This window comes from Typopeltis vanoorti, chromosome 25, assembly GCF_054136105.1.
Source record: "Typopeltis vanoorti isolate ZY-2024b chromosome 25, IOZ_Tvanoo_1.0, whole genome shotgun sequence".
Taxonomy (NCBI): domain Eukaryota; kingdom Metazoa; phylum Arthropoda; class Arachnida; order Uropygi; family Thelyphonidae; genus Typopeltis; species Typopeltis vanoorti.
This window is the reverse complement of record NC_143573.1, coordinates 67,597,909-67,621,156: the sequence shown is the minus strand read 5'-3', so window position 1 is coordinate 67,621,156 and position 23,248 is coordinate 67,597,909. Positions and strand designations below refer to the sequence as shown.

Here is a 23,248-nt window from a genome sequence, read left to right as displayed (position 1 = left end):
TATTCTGTATGCCTATCATGGCAGGTGACGTCGAAATATCAAAGCATACCTAAACACTGCTGAAGTCAGGCCCATACCTTAATGGCTCACAGTTCATCAATCTGATAAGAGTTACTTCCATCAGGATAATGTGCCGTTTTAGTCATTTCTATTATAAGCTCTCAATCCAATGGAGCATTTATGAGATTAGGTGGATGTGTTGCAGTTCAATATAAGACAACTGTGAGTAACATAAACGAGCCACGATGCTCTTTGAGTGAAAAAAAAATGGTTACGAGTGATGTATGGGACGCGAAGCACCTTTATTAGGACTTTTTTATCTGAAAGTGAGTTAGCCAGTTTCGTAGTTTTCATCCCGAGTTTTAATCCCACAAATCAGGCAAACTGGCTAGAAGAACACATGCAGTTAACAAACATAACATAATACACTGACCCCATAGCCTTACTTGCTTGCTTCAGCTGTAGCTATAGTTCACAACAGCACACCATGGTGGAATATACACTGCTTAGAAAGAAAACAGACACCATAGTGTGAGGAACAAATGCCATGGTGTCCACCTTAATAAGATGTAAGATCTCCTTTCGCTGCGATGACTCTAACAATCCCACTGGACATACTGTATTTTCCACACGCGTACGATAGCGATCAATGGCAATTTGGGACTATTCTTCCTGTAGCATGCGCATGTAATGAGGTCCTGGACTGTTTTGGGGCGGACGTCCCTTGACCTCACCCGACGCTCCAGTTCAGTCTACAGAATGTTCAATATGGTTGAGATCAGAGCTCTGTGAATGTCAGTGAAGTGTGGTGACGTTCATGTCCACAAACCACACAGTTACAGCAGTGGCCTTATGACACGGTGTATTGTCTTGCTGAAAATGACAATGGTCAGTTCCATAGAAACATCACATAGTAAGAAGCACTGCATTGTCCAGAATGTTCAGATACCTCACCGAGTGGAATGTTCGTGGCACCACAATGCTCCGAGGCCAAATCAGAAAAAAAAAGACCATACCATCAAACCGCCGCCTCCAAATTTCATAGTTGGGGTTACTCTGGTAAAAGGCATTCACCGGACATCTGACACCCACCCACCAATCTGCCCGGTAGAGGGTGTAGCGTGATTCGTCGCTCCATAACGCAGCTTTTGAAGCTTCCATGTCTCACGTGACGTCTTACAGGCTCTTTACACCACTGAAAACGACGCTGCATGTTGGTTCGGGTAATATGGGGCTCGTATATTGTGGTCGTACCATGAAAACCTATGTTGTGAGCCTCGGTTCTGGATGTGTTTGTGCAGATTCGTGTTCTTTTTGATGGCCGGAACTCCGCATTCAACATGTCTGCGACGAATGGCGGTTTTTGCATATTATCCTTCGTAGCAACCTACGGTCACGTTTGATGAGTGTGGTCAGTCGTGCTCCATGGGTAGCACTTGCACAACACTCTCTGCGCTTCAATCTCAGTATGATATCACTGACTGTTGATCTGAGATGGCCCAATTTGTCAAACAATTTGCGGAACAAATAAGCCTGCAACATGACATCTTATCACAATGTGTCTTTCGAACTCCGTCAGTTCTCTTCTCGCAGTCATTTCAACTGGACACGGCTGCACTGAATTGGGAGTATCGTATTCCTCCAATTTATACTGGCTACAAACATGTGAGTCGTTACATTGTACGACACGATGCAACTTGCTCATGGGGATGTCCGCTTACTTCTTTGCAAGCAGTGTATACCCGACGAGTTGATATTCTTTTGAAGGGTGGAGATCTAATTGGTATTAGATAAATGCACCTAATAAACTGATCACTTATTGTATAAATCCAGTTGAAGATATTTTCAATGAATTCTATTACTACTTTCGTTTTTTAGTCATACCTTGACCAAGGTGAAGCACTCTTAATCATATTTCTCCAGATCTATATACAATTCCTTTTTAGTAATTTTATCATAAATAACGAAGTTTGTTAAGAAACTGGGACAAGTTCTTGCTTTTCAGTGCAATACGGAGATCCGTTTATAATTTAAGTATCAAATTATTCTACACGCCTGCTTTAACAACATTCCTTCTCCATTACTTTAGTGACGCTGATGTTTCATTCACGGGTTGGTAGGCATATTCCTATTTCTCCATTCGATCTTCGCTTATGGAATGGAATGGCATCGTTCCAGTCGACATGACCACCCCTCGCTTGCTTCATATAATATTAATATAGTGCCGTATATATATTTCAGTATCTACAGAAATTTTGAAACTTTATACGTTTCTAATCAACTTTGCTTTTTATTCAGGTTTTATTATTAAATCACTTAGCTCAATACTTGGCTTCATTTTTTGCTACCTCCGTTATGCCAATGATTACTGATGCAGTGAATGACATAATCTACTCTCCGTTATCTACTAAAGGATCGATATGAATTATGCGTTTTCTTTTTGTTGCTAAGTGTGCGTACAATTTCTTACTTCTTACATTAACATTTTTGGCCAAAATATCGGCATGCTGATTAATCAAATCTTGATATTCTTGATCCTTTTTATTAAGCATAAGGTATCCTTGCCAACGAGTTCTTATTCATCATGAAATGAACTCTATCCCAGCAGTTCCATTTCATGTTTTATCTAGTGTTTTTACACCCTTGTATTAATAAGATACAATCCTGATCAACGTTTCTTTGCTGCCACACTAAATAATTTGGTCTCTAAACCAAAATGTCTACTTTTCTTAATAAGGTGATTATAGCAATCAAGTTGACATAAATTTTCCTGTTGATATCAATTTATCATTCATCCTTTTGAACATTGCAATCAATCCAACACCTATCATATTCATAATCTACTACTCTGAACATCCCATCTTCCTTGCAATTTGCCAGTTTCTTTTATGTTTACGAGCGAATATGCAATCACAATTTTTTTCTTATTTTACAAATTACTACTAATTTTTACTCGCCTCATAATTTGCAGAATGGCAATTCCGCAAATATGCCGATCAGTTTGTCAACAACTGATGGTATCTCTCCTCTAAACAAAATTATTCTATTTGAATCTTAAGATCCAAATTGTTAAGTGTTCATGCTTCATTTTTAAATTTCTATCTTCTTTTGCATTTGACAATTAACATGTTCATTTGCATTTAACGTTTTCCTTAAGGTTTCTTGACAATCGGAAACTTTGTTGGGTGCAAGAGGGTGAAATTTCATGTTAGTAAAACCCCATCTGATTTGCTATTTGTTTGGGACTAATAGTTACTGGTATCTTCTCTATCCCCAATTGCACACTACTTATTATAATATTTACATAAGACAGTGTGTTTATATATATATATATCCTCTTTCTTTTCTTGTTTTTCTCTCTTTAAAGGACCTACTCCCCTCCCCCTCCCCTCCTCCTCCTCCAAAAAACGTTTATTTTCGGAGTCTTGAAAACGTTGATGAATGATTTTGGCCTTACTAAATTTTACTAATGGTGGTGGTGGTTTTTCCCTTTCAGTCGTTTCCGACCCTAGGTGACTTTGTAGGAATTGCCCACAAAGTGTTCTTGATGAGGTTTTTTACAGGGTAGTTCACAATTGCTTTCCCCATCCCAAACCCCCAATTCTATCCGGGCTCGGAACCAAATTTTACTAATACTATATGTAAAAAAAAACCTCATATTTACATGAACATTATCAAATTATTCGAAAATTGCGGATTGAACAGCAATGCCGAAATAGCATGAAATCAGTGCAATTATAAATGCATTATTAACATTTGAAGCACCAAGGCTATAACCCAGTGTATTAGGCTAGTTGCATGTGTTTTTCGACCAGTTTGTCTGTTGTAGAATGATAAATACATTTTCCGAAGGGGAGTCCTATCTCCTCTGTATGAGACCGGCTATTTCACTTTATTATTATTATTATTATTACGGGCAACTCCAAGGAGTCCATAGATTCATCAAGGGAGGCCCTAACATCATGTCAAGAACAGCTTTCAGTATGTATGTGTAACATTCACACAGTATCATACTTCGCCTTGAATTCATTTACAGTCATGGCACCCACAACAGACTCTGGCAGCTTATTCCACTCATTCACCACTCTCCAAGTAAAAAACCTAGCTCTAACACCCTTGCTAACCACACTCTTACCCAGCTTCTATGTATGACCCCCTAGTTCTCTCACCACCAGTCCTATTATCAAAAATATCTTCTGAATTAATCTTATAGAAATCCTTCAGTAATTTGAATGTCTCAATCATATCACCCCTTTTCCGCCTATCAACCAATTTCTGCAACCCACAAATCTTCAACCTGTTCTCATAAGGTTCATTCCATAGACCTGCTATCATCTTGGTCACTCGTCTCTGGATCCTCTCCACCTCCTCTCCATCAAGAAAAACCCTGGCGCCCATATCTGGGGACAGTAGTCTAGATAGGGTCTTATCAAGGTTCGATACAGAGGAACAATAACCTGTTTGTCTCTGCTTGTTAAGGTATTTTTCAGCAACCAAGTGATTTAGCCACTTTTACGATGTGCCCCCTAAACCTTAACTCTCTATCCACCAACACTACCAAATCCCAGGCCTCATCAATCTCCTGGAGTACAGTTCCCAATGTGATATACTGCTCCTAATCTTTTCACCCCAAAATGCACACCCTTACATTTTGCCACATTAAATTGACATCCATTCTCCTTAGCTCAGTCCTCCAAACTATCCAAATCATCCTGCAAAATTTTGACATCATGTGCATTCACTATTGCTCTACCCAACTTTGCATCATCAGCAAACAAATGAACAGTTCCTATCAGATCCTTTCCTATATCGTTAATGAACAAATTGAACAGTAGTGGTCCAAGAACAGAACCCCGCGGCACATCACTAGTCACAGGTCGTCTTCTGGAGTCTACTTCTGAATAAATCACTCTCTGATATCTCTCCATTAACCACCCTCCTATCCATCTCACCAACCCTATATACATCCCCACATGCTGCAGTTTACTGATTAGAATTCCATGTGGTATCCTGTCAAAGGCCTTAGCAAGGTCCAGTAGAATCACTGTAAACCCATTACCCTTATCCAGTTCAGCCGTCACTGTGTTATAAAACGTGAGAAAGTTACTGAGGCATGATCTACCCTTCACAAAAACATGCTGTCCCCCATACAGTATCCCATTTTCATCTACCCAATCCTGTATTTTCCTCTTGACTACTTTTCTCCAAGACCTTGGAGAAAATAGTCAAGATTCCTGGTTCCTGATATGCTGATCGGTCCGTAATTTACAACAGCAGTCTTGGAACCTCCTTTATGCAGTGGAACTATTTTCCCCTCTTTCCACCACCTTGGGACTCAACCAGACCCGAGACTCAAATTAAACAAAATGGTCAAGGGAACTGACAATTCTTTAGCCGCTTCACGTACAACACGAGCTGGTATACCATCCAATCCCACAGATGTATTGACATTGAGGTTTTGCAATAGACTACTCACCTCCACTTCATTCACCACAATTCCCGTATAATCTATTGGTTCTTTCATTCCTGCAATGTCATCACCTGGATGATATACTCTTGCAAAGTGCTCGCTCAGTAATTCCACTATATCAACTGATTCGGTTACCTCCCTACCATCGGCATTCTTTAAAATCATTCTGCCGTATACATTTTTTCTTTTACTTGCAACATATCGAAAAAACTGTTTGGGATTCTCTTTAGCCTGCATGGCTAATTTTCTTTCATAATCCACTTTTGCTTTTCTTACCACACTCATTATCCTTTTGGCCTGCTCTTTATACCGTTCATGTGCCTGCCGGTCACTTTTCTCCTTAAATTCCCTCCACAGTAGTTTCTTTTTTTGCAGCTCAAGCTTAATGGTGTTATTCATCCATTTAATCCCTACTTCATTTATTATTCGGATTCTAGGTATACAGTCAGCCATTGCTTCATGCAAACACTTCTTTACCACCTCCCATGCACAATCAATTTCTAGCCCTTGCAGTTGTACATGCCATGGCACTGAACCAATCAATCTACTAAGCTTGTCATACTTACCAGCTCGATAATTCCACATGTACCCTGTCTTAATTGTAAATTCCACAGCCAAATTCTCAGATGCAATTACTAGGTCAAGTACTCTCTGACCCCTTGTATTTTCCATTACATGCTGTCGCAGATAGTTATCCCTTAATAACCGCATAAAATCCAATTCCTTCCTCCCATGTGTCCTCTCCTCCTTCCAATCAATGTTACCATAGTTGAAATCTCCCATAATAATTACCCTCCTTCCACTCATTTCTTCTATTTGCTTATGCATACTATCTTCACCATCTATTCCATTACCTGGTCTATAGTAGTACCCAATTGTATATTTTGTTCTGCTAGTCTCAATCTCACACCAAATAGCCTCAAATGTGCTCTTTTCTCTATCCTGTAGTTCAACTTCTATTCTCCTTGGCTGCAGCTCATCAGCTATCATCAATAACACTCCTCCCCCCCCCCATTTTGTTCTCCCTGTCACTTCTGAACACACCATACCTCTCACATTCAATCCCACTTGCTATATCATCTTCTACTTCTGTCAGCCATGTTTTACTAATGCCAATACTCTGTGGCCTGGAAGTGCCAACCAAGGCCAAAAATTCTTCCTTCTTGTTCCTATTTCTTCTGGCATTAGTATACATGAATTGCAGAAGCCCATTTGTCCCATCCCTATTTTGATGCCTTATATTAAACTATCCCATTCTGATTTGTTGTCCTTCCTACTCGCTCGGGCATATTACACATATTCATACACTCGACTGTCTCCCTAAAGTCTGCATATCGACTCCCCCCCCCCCAATAACTCTAGTTTCCCTGATTCTGCACATCAACTTCATTCAACAACACCTTTTCAAGTCTCCGTACACCAAATTCATTCAAATGCAAACCATCCATCTTATATAAATCCTTCCGCCCATCGAACTCACTCCACACGTCCACAAATTCCACACCACTCCTCCTGTATAATCTGCGCTTAGAGTCATTAGCAATTATGGCCCTCCTATACTCTTCACTGTCATACCGCGAAACAGACTCACCATCCTAATTCTCTCACTCTTCTCTTTTGCTACCGCAAGTAATTCCTTCAAGTCCTCTCTCATAGCCATTTTGTCTCCTTTCAAATCATTCGTTCCTGCTACTACTATCAGAACTTTCGGAAGAAAAGTTCTTATAAAGTTTCCTCGTATCCTAAGTAGCATTCGAACTCAGTCTTGCGATATTATGGTACGAATGTTATTTTGCTCAAGTGGAATGAGTTAATTCTCATTGAATTCTTTATCGCCTTTTATGGAAATATGATCATTCTGACTGTGCCTTTTTGTAGGCCAAACTTAACAGATAAAAAAAGAACAAAATAATGCAATCTACATTTTAAGACCTTATTGAATGTGTAATTTTCCACTATTGTAGATTATTATGTTTGTTTATATATCTATAAATATCATTATTTTCATATAAAATAAATAATCTCTTCTTGTTTCTATATATATTTAGATACTACTTCCAGCATCCGTATGCGAGGCTGTTCGTTTCTTATTTTGTTATCTTCTGCAACTTCCTCATCTTTGCTGAAGATCCTGTATCCCATAGTCACACAGAGAGTGAGATTCCAGTAGTAGGGAATGTTTTCTCCTTTGTCGTCACCAAATACCCTCCACAGTGGGGCTGGTGTGTCCTAAAGGTGTCGTTGTGGCTGATCGCAATCCTTGGAGGACTCATCTTCGGCAAATACTTCATCCATCATTTTCTGCTTCGTAAGATTTTCTCACTGTCTCACCGTGTAGTGGCGCTCTGTGTCTTCATATCTCAGCGCGTGAGTCTGTTAAGTGGGCTGTTTTAAATGTTAGCATCTCATGTTTTCGTTTAAGAAAATCCTTGTACTGTCTCACCCATGATTATCTAACATGTCTCGTGAGCCTGTGGTGCAAATGGAAATAGAATGTGCGAAAGAGAATGTGGCAATTCTGTGTTAATAAGAGAGAAAGAAAGAAAAAGATACGCAATAGAAAAATGTGTCTCGTTTTGTAATATGCTGCTGGAGTTTCCATCCTGCAAACTGCTTCATATACGAAGCGTTATACATTTTTATAATTCGCATGTATCTTAGTGTAGCAGATGCAGAGCTGCTAGTTATAGAAACCAACTAATGATTAGTAAATAGTTCGCTAAATAGTTGGAATGTAAATTTCTTAATTGTGATGTTTTGCTTGTTTAGCTGATGACAGAGTGGAAACGTATGAATTTATTAGCATTATTAGTATTCTTGCTTATATAAAGTATTCTGTGTTCCTATTATATCCATAAATTTAAGAATTATGGAAATATATGAATTTTATAGGGCAGACCGTAGCTGACTGGAAACAAGATAAGTTCATACACAATGGTAATAACATAAATAACGAACCACAAAATTATCGAGAGGTACGATAGAATTACGTCAGCCGCGATCTATTCTATAAAAATAGATGTAATGAAGTTTCTTTTAATTTTTCTACTGGTACCATAAATTTTACCATTTTACACCATAAATTGATGTAATCAAAATTGTGTTATTATATATAATAACCATAGTTTATAATAACCATAAACAAACAGTCATGAAAGTCTTCGCTGGAATCAAAACCTATTAAAAGAAAGAATAATAAATATCTTTATTGTTATATCACTCAGAATACAACCTTTGCCACGAGCGCTACTTGGTACTTCCTTACTAAAAATGGCAAACTCTACCCAAGAGTCTATTATTAATATTTCTCATTAAAAGTTTTACTAGTTTGACAGCTCTTTCAAAATGTTGGTTCTAGTCAGAGATTGGGAAGAAACCCTCTGAGGATAAAAAATATTTGTTGTTGTTGTTATGTTCCATCGAGTCGTTTTCGACTCCTGGTGATTCTATCATACATTCTCCATTCAGATCTATCCCTGGACATATATTTCAGAATTTCCAAGTGCATTCCAGTTGCTTCTTTAACTCCATCCACCCATCAAATTCTTGGTCTTCCTCGTCTCCTGCTTCCATCAACTTTAGCAAGCATCATCATCTTAACCACACTGTCATTTGCTTGCATAATATGTCCGAAGTATGACAATTTTTGCTTGATGATCATAGCTTCGATGGAGAGATCTGGCTTTATTCTGTCTATCACTGATTTATTGGTTTGCTTTGTAGTTCATGGCATTCTTAGTAAGCGTCTCCAAACCCATAATTCGAATGCATCTATCTTCTTCTTTCACTCTTTCTCAGCGTCCAACTTTCACATCCATACAGTACCACAGAGAACACCACTGCTTTCACGATTCTGATTTTTGTTGCGAGGATAATATCTTTATCTTTAAAGATCTTGCTTAAATTTGGCATTGCTTTCTTTACGAGTAATAATCTTCTTCTAACCTCTTCAGTACAATAACCATCTTGATCAATTCGGGATCCTAGGAGCACAAAATTGTTAACTGCTTCCATTTTCTCTTTTCTCCCCATCTATTTCAAAATCATTAACTTCACATGTTGCCATAACTTTTTTTTTTAGGTTAAGTTTAAGACCATATTTAACACTTTCTTCTTTAACTTTCATAATAAGGTCCTCCAAATCTTCTTTGCATTCTGCTAGCAAGGTGGTATCATCTGCATACCTCAAATTATTAATATTTCTTCCACGAAGATAAGTTGGTGCATCTGTCATAGGCATCCATGAAATTGCAAGTTATTCTATCAAGTAGTTTGTTTTATACAGCTGTCTGAAGCAAAAGTGTTGTCTATATCCCTTGAAATGGATAAAATTCAGTATCGTGCGGTTATAAAATTATTTGTAAAAAAAGGTTTAACGTCAAAAGAAATTCATTCGAAGTTCATAAAAGTTTATGGGCACTCTTCTCTTTCGTTTTCGACAATTAAGAAATGGGCTGCCTAGTTTAAACGTGGCCGTACCAGCCTTGAAGATGATCCACGTGAAGGACGTCTCAAAAGTGTAACAACACCAGAAATCATTGATCAAGTGCACGATATGATATTGGATGACCGGCGAGTCAAAGTGCATGAAATTGCTGAGACTATACGCATTTTAAAAGAACGTGTAGGATATATTTTGCATGAAGAACTGCAAATGAAAAAGCTTTAAATAGCTCGTAAAAGTTGTTTTTCATAAGGATCGGTGAATAAAATCGCATTTCGAAGATTGCATTATTGTAAGCTGTCCGTCGCTTTTGAACTTTTTACGTTTCAAAGGCAAACACATTGTTTGCTGCTTGACTATGAAACAATAACAGAAATGCCCTGTTTGGAAAGAAGTCAACAGACAATCTTCCCCCAAGGGCAATGTGTATCGTGCCATGTAATGGATCATCTGTTTGTAGCCGGTATCAATTGGAGGAATATGATGCTCCCAAGTCAGTGCAACTGTGTCCAGGTGAAATGGCTGCGAGGAACAGACAGAGTTTGAAACAGGCGTTGTGATAGGATGCCATGTTGCAAGCCTATTTGTTTGGCAAATTGTTGACAAATTTTTGTCCTTGTGACCTGGGATGGCCCAATTTGTTGACAAATTTGGCCATCCTAGGTCAACAATTAATGATACCATACTGAGATGAAAGCGCAGAAAGTCAACTGCAAGTGCTACCCGCATTGGACGATCCACCACACTCACCGAACGTGACCATAGGGTGCTAAGAACGATAATGTGTAACACCGTCATTCTGCAGCAACACGTCGACTTTGCAAATGAAGTGCGTTAGCCAGTCTCATACGAGGTAGTAGCGTTTTGCTTTCCGGAAAATCGAATTTTTTCATCCCGCAAACAGCCACACCGGCAAGAAGAACACACGCATTCAACAAACATAATACACTGGCCTCACTTACTTAGTTTTTCGGCTGTAATTCAAAATAATTTAACTCAGATAAGAAGTTCCATCCATCAATTGAAAAGCAATTATCTTTTTGTTCATATACTTTACTGAGCCCTGGAATGACTAACATGTCTTGAATTGTTTATTTTTCACTTTTATAGTCTATAATTCTAAACTTGTAGCATATAAGTAAGCTCACCCAAGTAGAGTTTAGAGACTGAAGGATTAAGACGTTAGAGTTTTATGGTTCGAAGACAGCACTGATCAAAATTGTAAGTTATATATTTTATATCAAACTTAGTGTTCGAAAGATATAACAAAAACTTTTCTCATTTATGACAATAGAAAATTTGATAGAAAATTCACAATCTTTTGGCATGAAATCTCACTTTAGCAAATTTGGTACAGAATCTTAACACTATGACTAGTGAAAATAGTAAACCTCTATAGTTCTTGGAAATTAGTCTTACTATAACCACATATCACATTGTGAGAGAGAGAGAGAGAGAGAGAGAGAGAAATCACTATCGCATGACGTACTATTTATATGCGGGCTTCAAAGAAAATATAAGCCTAAGTGGTTAGATTATCAGGCATACCAAATAGTGTGTTCAATCATCGGGTGAGCTTTCAGAACACTACACTCTCAATGTGCTAAGAAACCAACTTCAAGAGATCTGTGAAACATTCCAGAGGCATTTTGTCCTAAGTAGACATGATGAATTCCTGCAGTTCCATCAAATTTGTTGGCGATTTTCTTGTCAAGGCAATATTGTTAAACCACATCAAAAAGATACTGGATTGAGTTCGATAACTGAGTAGTCTAATCCATTAATGTACAATTATTATCGTGCCCCTGTAACTATTTCTATGGCGGCCATTATATGCAAATCATCAGGAACAAATGATCATCTTGAATGGATCTATTGGTCAGAGAGAGAGAGAGAGAGGTGTTCGGGTAAATCATGTCATTCGGCTCTTGCTGTATCAATGGTTTAAGCAGTGCAAGTAAAGCATACACCAGACTGTCATTCCACTACCATGTTGTAACCAAGTATAATGGTCCCCAGCTTTATATTCTTGTCCCTTACCTTACCTCTTCCGCATGAAATAACAGAAAATCTTGTCTATAAATTATGTGAGCTAAAAACAGAGGATTTCGAAAGAAGTTTCGACGCGTCTATTTCAAAGAAAGCAATGCATCAAAACTTTATGAACAATACAGTTGCAGTTATGCCTTATGGAAAATGCATAATCTTTTAAAGTAACAGGAAATCTTTTAGAGTAACAGGAAATGCTCCTCACACACTTTGTAGAAGTGTGTCAGAAGCACAGACTGATGTTCAATGGGCAGAAGACTGTCTGATGAATCAAAATTCCCTAATCCATATAATAGCATGGCATTTGGAGAACAACTCAAGAGACCTTGTATTCTCCATGTATTTTCCGTACAATTCCCATTTCTGGGGGTACCTATAATAATCATGACAGTTTTTTTATTAGGAATAATAGAATGTATACTTTATCATCCCTAATAACAGACTGTCCTTTGAACAGTTGTTTGATCCCATACATATACCTGAGACGCTCCTTTTCGACTAAATACAGCTTATGATGACAATATCCAATAGGTGATATCAGTCTAAAGTTTTCAAAAATATTAGCTCTCTTGTTATTGACCTGCATCAATAACAAGACAACAACAACAATGCATGTTGTTGTTGTTGTTGTCTTGTTATTGATGCAGGACAAGACAACAAGACAACAACAACAATGCATGTCTGGAAAATACAATCTTTCGAATTCAAATTTATTGAACATAATGGATATTCTAAATTCAACCTCTCTCTCTCTCTGAGATATATTATTGAAAAGCTCCTCATAATTAACTGATGAACCGTGATTACTTCTTGTCTCTATGCTATGCGTACAAAAGCAGTTCTAAAGATGGTTGATTCATTTTCTTTAATTAATGCATTATACTTATCGAAATAATAGTTTTTTTGTTAGATTGGTGTTGATTTTGAAATACATGCAAAATAATTCCATTAATAATACTTTTGTTGTCACAGAAAAGAATACACGGAATACTGAGATAGAAGTAGAAGTAGGAAACAAAACACAAGATCAGGCCGAATCAGTAAGTCAAATGAATGCAGACGTTTGAGTACATCTTAAGATTTGAGACCTGAAATGGATAATCGACAAATAAATTAACATTATTCAACAATGTTTGCAAAATAAAAGACAGCAAGGATCAAATTATAGGAGAGAAAAATATTAAGAGGGTAGATCTATCAGGAAAAAAGTGCTTTAACACTTACACTAATACTCTAATCTCTTACACTGATTACGTTTTAAAAGATTTATCATTATCATTCAGTTCACACCAAGAACAAACTCTCATGTAAAACTAAATTACTTTAAACCACATAAAACTATACTGATTACTTGTTTAATGTTAAAAACCACATAAAAGATAAATAATAAATAGAACACAATATCTGATTACACTTCTTCAACAACTGCATAACAAGAGACAAAATACACGCACCAAGTTATCTCAGAATTAACAATGGACTCCATCCATATGGAAGAAGTTGTTTTTTTTTATCAATAAGGTTTATGCTCCCAAATAAACAAATATCCTCTTTATTTTAAAAAAGTTGCAATAAATAAATGAATAAGTGTGTGTGTGTGTGTGTGATAACACTCCTCATTGTAAATGCTTGTTTTCGAAGTACAGTTCCTAATTTTGGAGCTTATAAATAACTACTCGTTAGCTAGCTGAAGATCGAAATCACTTGTATTTTACTTATTTATAATATCTATATAAAAGCCTAAATCTAAAAACCTGTACAAAAACCAAAGCTGCAGTAATTATAGATGTTTTGCTATTATAATTATTTATTGAGTAGCATCTATGGGTATGGTACAATGTATCACACATGCACACACACAAACGCTCTCCTTTCTTGTGTCTCTTTATTTGTATCATCAAATAATGATAGTCTAGCTTTTTTATAGACACTTAAGTCACTCGCTGTCAAGTGCATTCTTCCTCGCAACTTTATGAAGGGTAAATATAATTCTTTAAAATGAAATAGCTCTGGTGTTATTAGCTTGACCAGGATGATACGAAAATTAAAAAAGAAAAACAGCAAAGAACCATATAAATAACAGTTAGTTTAAAAATTATGGATTAAATAAGCTGATGTGGACGGCACTGATCACTTAAATAAACACAGTGCATTTAATCCCTTCCATGTTCATAAATTGGCGCTTGACAAGCACATTTATATTATTTTTCACATTTTGAAAATATGCATGCTCACCGTTTACAGGCAAAGTGTAATTATAAATCGTAAGGGCGGAAGTAGAGAGGAGTGAAGTGTGTGTAAAAGTTACAAAATCATCAAATAATTAGGAATTGAGTAATCAAGTGACAAGCTTTCTTACATAACAGTCCTCCCTCCTCCCCCTTTTTTTTTTTTTTTGTTAACGTTAGCTAGAAGTTCATATCGGTCAGTTACCATAGTAACAGGGACATAAACTAAATGCTGGTGTCGAAACTTATTCTTCTTTATTTTCTCACTAAAGTCTATAAAAACTCGTGGGCGGTGCCAATTCTCTGATCGGAATTATCTTTTGTTCGAACAAAAGAGAAAAGGTAATGGAACAATGTCTAATTTTGTCTGTTCCGTTCTTATAGCTACACAGGTTAATCGTTTTAGGTAAAAACAAATCATTTGTTAACATAATAGTTATTAAATGCAGCAAGATTGCGAAATATTATGAGCAAGAGCATGAGCATGCCCTTATACGAAAAGTTGGCTAAACAACGATCTTGAAATAGCATGTGTTAGATAAGAAAATAGCACATTTGAAATCACTAAAATATGAGATGCAGAAATCTTAGTAACCCATAATTCAAAGATTTTCATTGAAGACGTCGAAAGCTTATATTAGCTAGAAAATGTTGATCCTAAACTGAAGACCATTCTGCTGCTCCCCTCCACCACTTTTTTTTTTTTTAACATTGATAAATGGTGAGGGTTTTCGTAAGTTCTCTCACACTGGATATGAATTTCAGCCCGTTCGGAATCATTAGCATGCAAAAAAAAAAAAACTCACACCGTACATGTCTACGAATAACGATAGATCCACTCGTTTTTCTATTTTGCAACTGATAGTGCAGCTGTACTATCACTATATGATGCCATCAACATTTTCGTAATCCCCCCCCAAAAAAAAAGTTATGTAACTCCTATCCACGAAGGGCTGCAAACCTATAGTACATTAGGGAAATTTATTATTACTTTGTCTTATATTATATACATTTTACACAAATCCCACTCTAGATACTAAGCATAAAACTTTTTTAAAGACACATCAAGCGCCTTTAATAAACAAAGCGGTGGTCTCACATTGGAAGATGAAATTCACCTCTCACCTAAATGAAATGAAAATCGAATTACACGCTTTATTTCTGTCGTTCAGCAGACTGTGAGAGCCTAATCGGATATTGAACCAATCACGTAAATTAAACTTGCCAAGAAATTATATTCTTGTTTTATTCTTTATCCAAGTGTAAGCAAACAATGTTTGCGCGTGAAGTATCTTCATAACTAGGCTGCTAGTGCAGAAAGGCTGATGACATAACATCAGCTGCTTTAGTAACCCATAATACAAAGCACACTTTCTTTTACAAGTATATTTCTATGCACAGTAATATACATTTAGACCAGTTACTTTCAGTAAGTGGCCTAAACACGGCACGAAAGACACAAATATGCACGTGGCCAATCAGTCATACAGGTCATTTTTCTAATTTTACACATATTATTCCGGCCTAGTTGGCCGAGTCGTTAGCGTATTCACTCTTCAACCAGTGGGCTGCAGGTTCCAATCCCACCATTAGCATTGATGTTTGTTATTGTCTTTCACTAATTCCACACAAACATGCATATATACAAATATACACTCTTCCAAGATGAACTGGATCACCATGGGAGAAGTATCCGTAGTTCAACTCTACCGCATTTTCCCTTCTGCTGATTGAAGATGCCTTCAATCAGCAGAAAGAAAACTACTACTTCTAGTTGATATTACAGCCGAGGCCATTAAAGCTATGAGACCAGTATATACTGTGTTTGTTAATAGTGATTCTTCGGTCGGTTTGCCATTTTTTGAGGTGAAAAACTTGAGTTTCCAGGTTAAAAAAATCTATTCTTTGTATGACACCGGCTAACTAACTCGCTTTCAGTTGAAACGTCTGTGTAGTAAAGGATCGCGCTAGGCGCAATCTGAATCGGTATGAGGCCAGTTAACACACATACACATCTACTTGAAAAAAGGCCCATATGAAGATACATCACGTTATAAAAATCGAATCTTCTTTTCCAGTCGGAGAGAGAGAGAGAGAGAGAATGTCTCATCGTTCCTCCAAATGCACTGTAGAGTTCGCTACTACCTTTTAAGTGCGTTTAGAAATAATGTGTAATGATCGCACTAGGATCACTTTATATGTTCGTTCTGCTATACCTGCAAGCTGCTGTTCTGGCGAAAAATAATATATGAAGTCACTGCTAAAATTTATCTGGCATTTTAATTTTGGTTAAAATTATATTATAGTTTTAGTAACAAAACTATTCGAAACGATAAGAAAGAAATGACGTAAAGGGACACATCGATGTCCATAAAATAATTTTTCTTGCCTCTTATATTTGAATTATTTTTCTTAATAAGGCACATGATATAAGGATGTTTGGACTGTTCTCAATGATTTCCAATCATTTCTGGGGACTCACTGACTCAATGCGGTAGCGCAGCTATCTTGAGATCTATAAAGAATCAAATAGTTAATAATTGATATTTTACATTTTCACTACTTTTAATTTTCTTTCTTTCTTTTTTTAAAGCAGTGCAGTCATAATAAATTTTAATTCTCTCATGAAATATTTGATTCTTCATCTGCATAAATATTGCAACCCCCATGCCAAAAGAAGTAGAAGCAAGAAAATAGGATTTATTTAAATTAAGGGGATATTAAATCCCACATTGTTTTAAAACGAAAAAGAAACTCAAAGATCGGAATCAAAGAGTTTCATGCCGAATATAGTAAACTATAAAAGTATCGGCGACTACTAGCGTAAGCTAGAGCACGTAGTACAACCTAGGGCAACTCATAGCAAAGGTGGAGAAAGTTCTGATCGCTATTCTTAGTATTTCCCATAATGTAAAACCCATCTCCTAGAAGATGTATGATGTTATACATTATGGAAGGAGGTCACTACCCAGACCGGTTTCGATCTTTGTAAAAGTGAAACGGGTTCTAAAAATAAGACGATCCCGAAAGATCGCCCAACTCCGCGTTGTTCCACTCAATGACAGGCTCACCCCGTCACCGAGAAGAACTTCTCAGCATTGGCTCTACCCAGTGGCAGGCTCACCCCACCACCAAGCAGAGCCATAATCTCAGCGGTGGCCCCACTCAGAGACAGGCAAAAACCAACCTCCAAGTGGAGCCTCTCAAAGCCAGATCCGCCCCGCACCGGTTTCCATCCCTCATTGGGGTCTCATCAGTGAGTAGGTAGACCTAGATAATACTAAGGGTATAGCGAAAAGAACATATATACTCTGTTACACGAGTTGTCAAAAAAGTGCACCCATAATTTATTTAAAATAAAGAGCCAATAGGCTTCATTTCGGCGATGTAAACATTATTTAAATTAAGGGGATATTAAATCCCACATTGTTTTAAAACCGAATAAGAAACTCAAAGATCGGAATCAAAGAGTTTCATGCCGAATATAGTAACTATAAAAGTATCGGCGACTACTAGCGTAAGCTAAAGCACGTAGTCGTATCCTAATTAAATGTCTATTTTATACAATTATACAGTTATTAGTCTTACCTGTTAAAGAGAAATACAATACACCACCAATTATAACAGTGCAATGTGTGAGAATACAAAACCATGGTGTTCAGTAAATGTAAGCAGAGCTATATCCCTCTCCTAATTGTTATGTTCATAATAATATAGTAATAACTTGTTTTATATGTTCACTAGGGGGCTCAGTTGGTTGTCGTAGGCACCAGGGAGTGCCTACGACAACCAACCCCCTTCCCTGTTTCGGACTGGTAGACCAGTTCTCCTTGAATTCTTATGACACGAATTTCGAAGACTCGACACTCAGAGTAGCCCCTGAGTTCGAGTCTTCAAAAGGGGTACCTCCGTCCCCTGGCGCCCAATCCCCCGGGTTCCGGACTGGTAGGCCAGTTCTCCTTGAATTCTGATGACTCGACTTTGAAAACTCGAAATGAGGGTTCCGGCCCCTGGCGCCTACATCCCCCCCTCCCACCGAGTTCCGGACTGGTAGGCCGGTTCTCCTTGAATTCTGATGATTCAAATTTTGAAGATTCGAAAGGGGGAGTTCCATCCCCTGGCACCTACGGAGCCCCCCCCCCCGAGTTCCGGACTCGAAATGGGGGTTCCTCCCCCTGGCGCCTACATCCCCCCCCCCGAGCTCCGGACTGGTAGGCCGGTTCTCCTTGAATTCTGATGACTCAAATTTTGAAGATTCGACACTCAGGGTAACCCCTGAGTTTCAAAACGTTTCAAATAACTTGACAAAAAACGTGACACAAAAACGTTACATAAAAAGGCTTATTATTTTATTTATATATATATATATAGGGTAGATTATGTGATAGATCTAAGAGAATTTTAACAGATTAATCTAGAGGGGATTATAAAAAGAGTAGAAGGTATCAGAACTTTCTCCACCTTTGCTACGAGTTGCCCTAGTTTGTACTACGTGCTTTAGCTTACGCTAGTAGTCGTCGATCCTTTTATAGTTACTATATTCGGCATGAAACCTTTGATTCCGATCTTTGAGTTTCTTATTCGGTTTTAAAACAATGTGGGATTTAATATCCCCTTAATTTAAATAATGTTTACATCGCCGAAATGAAGCCTATTGGCTCTTTATTTTAAATAAAAGAAAATAGGATTTTGTAAAGAAAAGTTTGTTAATTTTTTTTTTAAGTAACAAAATAAAACAGGTGGGGAGAATGATAACAAAGCTCCTGTTTCCTGTTTTCAAAAGATTGTAAGACCATGTGGAAAAATAGGATGCCTCGCTTTTACTATAACGTAAAATGAAATATATTACAGAAGCAGTGAACTTGAAAAGCATATCCTGAGCCCTAGACATGGTATATCTTTGTTATCGGGAAAGACATATTGCCAAAGGCGACATGCAACAAGGAGAGGGGGAATATCATTTGATGGAGTTCACTAGCGCACATGGCCTTCTAGGCGACACCGGAAGGACTGGAAATACGATGCAATAGTTCACGGACGCATGAAAATGTAATATAGTTATTACCGCAAAGCATTGATCAAGAGAGAGAGAGCATGAATGACACTGAAATCTCTTTCAACTATCGAATGAATGAAAAATGAATGCCCTATGACTGGGTGGAAATAGCATATTAATAACAACGTACAGCCATCGGGATCCGGACATCGAACAAAATGAAAGACAGAATATTAAATTTCCTCTGAACTATTTTTTACATACAACAAAATACTGATATCTAGCATTCAAAAATCTTCTCTTAATGGGTAATATTTTACCTGCGATTCAACAATTTTTTCCTCTATAAACTCTGAAAAATAAATTTAAAAAATGCTTCTCCTACGAATACTAATTCGCTATATAAAAGATGCTGATACAAAATAGATTTATATTCTTGAAACAATTCGACAAATGGCTTATTTACTTATCGTGGATTTCGACTATTTCACGAATTAAACATGAATACCATCACATTTCAAAGCTACGTTATTAATAATTCACCCCAAAGTAAAATTCAGTCATTTGAAAATAAAGAAAAATAAAAACGAATAAGTTCTCCAAACACAAATTTCAACTCAACACAAATACATTATTTACTAAAACCATATTAATCCTTATATTATTTAACGTTAATTTTTAGATCCATTTAACTTCACTCGAACCCCTATTTAAAAATTTATAACAAACAATATTATTATTTAAATATTTTATATTATAACTCATATAATAATTTATTTTAATATCATTAATTAATAAACTTTAATGAATAAACGTTAACATATCTATCTATGAATGGGTTAATAGTGATCCAACAAATCATCGAGTTCATTAGATATATGGCGTTTATCCTTGTCTAGCCATTCCATATCTTCATTTTCGTTGTGAGAAAACAGTTTTTTATATCTCGTCTCGTGCCAATAGGCATAGTCATTATAGGATTGTGCGTATTATGTCCAAATTTTATGTGGATTTGGAGAATAATGTTTTTAATGCTAAGAATGTCAACCTGCTAACACAACTTATCCCAATGCTCGTACATGAAAGCAACATCTATCTATATTCCAAAAGAGGGAGCTAAAAGTCTAGTGGCCCACCAGTTAATCAATGATCACCGATATGGATTTTGTTACATTAAATCCCTTAGTCTGCATCACTCACAACTGGATAACATTGGACTTATCTTCCAGACCTTTCATAGCACGTGTCACCCACTAGACATATGACAAGGAAAGATTCGGTGAAACATGTACTGTTGTTTTTCACATTTCCAGAGTATTTCATCATATCTGTTGTCGAGGCTTGCTCAGTAAATTGCTATCTTTCCCTCTGCAAATGGGTTTTCTCTGCATTTCACGGTGGATAGATTCCTCTCTTACAGCTTCTCCATCCATGCAGGAGTTTCTCAGGAATATGTTCGAGTACCAACCTCTTGATTCTATAAATAAATGACTTTCTCTCACTGCCCAATAAACCTATCCACAGTTTTGCTATTAATGATATACACCATTACTGCTATACACTACAGTGCACAAACATTCCAAGCTTCGTGATTATCGTGAAACCCTACAGTGCACAAACATTCCAAGCTTCGTGATTATCTCTAAAACCAGTGCCTTAAATGGTGACCACTATACTATTCTTAAACAGGACAAGAACCAGGTAATCTTCAATACGACGAAATGTTGTCTTTCTTGCCTTCTTTATCGAAGAAAAAAAAATTCAACTCACGTTCTTATACCTTCAATAATACGCAAAACCAGACAGGATGAGATCTCCCCCCTCTCTCTCTCTCTCTCTCTCTCCTTGGACTGATATTTACCTTTAATTTGTCCCGTCACCAACCACGTCAACAGCTTCCTCAGCCTCAAAAACTGGCACCTAAGGAGCTACCTTTCTCCCATCCTGCTGCAAGCTCTGTATAAATCCCGACACCGCCCATTCTTAGAATACTGTTCACATGTTTTAAGGTGGGCACCAAAAAACTCTCTAAAAATTCTTGATAATGTCCAGAGGAGAGTGATTCGCTTCAGAGATCCCTCTTCTCGCTATCTCACAGGAATATTTCAGCTATATGCTTTTGTACGGGTACTTCCAAGGACACTGCTCCACATAACTTGCATCCATCATTCCTCCACTAGCCAGTTGATTTGTTAAAACACGATCAACTGTTATGCAACCTTACTATACAGTCCAACTGCAAAATCACAGAATCTACTTCTTCCTCTTCCCCATTTGTTCCATCTGCCTCGGTCCACTGAAACAGTGTTTCATTGGACCGAGGTGGTCAGCATTTCAAGCAAAATATCAACAGGTTTCTTCTTTACTAACCCTCGTTTACATCTTCCACCCTATACACGGCACTAATTATTATTACATGTCACTTCCAAGAACTCATCGAGGGAGAACACTATAACTCTGTCTCCATCACTTCTTCCATCATCATCTACACACAACGCTATTCACTGCTCAGCCTAATACTTCGGCCTGTAAATTGTGCATGTGTTCTCCTGGCTGATTTGTCCGTATTAAAGATGAAAAACATTGTTACTTTCGTATGAGATCGGATAACTGACCTACAACTGAAAAAGCTCACATAAAGATTCCTCTCCTCACGAAGAGAATCAAACTCAGGTCTTTTACAATGGAAGAACGAAATGTGCTCGTTCATCCAATTGTGCTACGGAGGCACAATTGGATGAACCTGCGGTTCGAATCCGGCCGTGGGCATGGATATATAATATGATTCTCTTTGAGTGGTAGATCGATTTCATTGCCCGGCGTGAGACTATGACCTGAAATGGCCTGAGAAAGTTTCATGTTTGGTCTCTAAACCAGGTAAAAATTAATAAAAATATAATGAAATTATAATAAAAACAGAAAAAATAATCCTTAGCCCACCCACGTATCACTGGTTTACAACCGCACCTCTGGTGGGTGGTAGGAGTTATTAAAAAAAAAAAACATCCTTTTCTTTCTTCCTTGCTCTTGATATTTTCACACAGATCCGATATTCTTATCTTTTAATGATAAATAAGTTTTTTCAAACAAGAAATTATCTTCTTAAATTTACTAATACTGTGACTAAACTATGTTTACTGTTATATATATATTTTTTCCTTCCCCTCTGTAGGCCGTATTTTCCGTCTGAAGATGTTCCGAGATGAGCAAGGTACTTGGATGATCATGTTCTTGACGGCGATCATGTGCATCTATATGGTTTCCTTACTTTACAACGCCTTCCTATCTGGCCATCCTGAAGCTGATATCTATAGCATTAATGCCCTCATGGGAATCACCAACGCTAATTTCATGAAAGCTGCTGCCTGTGGTACCTGGCTAGGAGATTTCGTTACAGCTTGGATGGTAAGGTCATCCTAATTTTTACAAATAAATGCAGTGAAAGGAAATATAAAGTTCCTTGGCATCAAATAAACTTTTCTTAAATAATTTCCTTATAATCGACACAGCAGTTTTCTGGAGTTCGCTGATTACTTAATTATCCTCTTCGTGCCATTTGGCATATATGCCCAATATCCGTTTCTTCCAGATCCCTATGTCTTGTGCCAATTCAGCTTCTCTCCAGCTCTCCCAACCAGCGATTTGTCTTTCTTTTGTTCTTTCTCTGTCATTATCTGCCAAGTTAATTTAGGCTTTTCCTTTTCCTACCCTTTGTCTGCTGTCCAGTCCATTTTGATCTGTTTTTTTTTTTTTTAATTTCATTGGTGATGCTTTTTTTTCCCTCAGTCAATTTAGATAAGTTGTCGTTTGTTATATGTTAGGGCTAAAATATTTTTTAATATTTCACGCAAATATTTTGTTTGAAAACTATTTAATTTAGCTTCTTTTTTATAAATTTCCATGTCTCTGATCCATATAATAATACGACCTTTATACTACTATTGAAGTCCTTTCTTTTGGTTTTAATATGATATTTGGATATATTCTTTAATTTTCTGAAAGTAGTATTTGCATTATATCTCTGACAGTTAGCCCATCAATATCTAAATTGGTTTCCATAA

The 23,248-nt window shown here is 37.2% G+C and overlaps 1 protein-coding gene across 1 annotated transcript in view; it reads left to right on the top strand.

Annotated features, from left to right (window-relative positions):
- Positions 1-23,248, top strand: part of LOC150092817 (transmembrane protein 117-like) — a 100,586-nt gene that overhangs the window by 13,476 nt on the left and 63,862 nt on the right. Inside the window, exons 2-3 of the mRNA XM_090414289.1 lie at positions 7,519-7,778; positions 22,360-22,592. Of these exons, the coding sequence (XP_090270415.1) occupies positions 7,519-7,778; positions 22,360-22,592 (493 nt within the window). The remainder of the gene's footprint in view (positions 1-7,518; positions 7,779-22,359; positions 22,593-23,248) is intronic.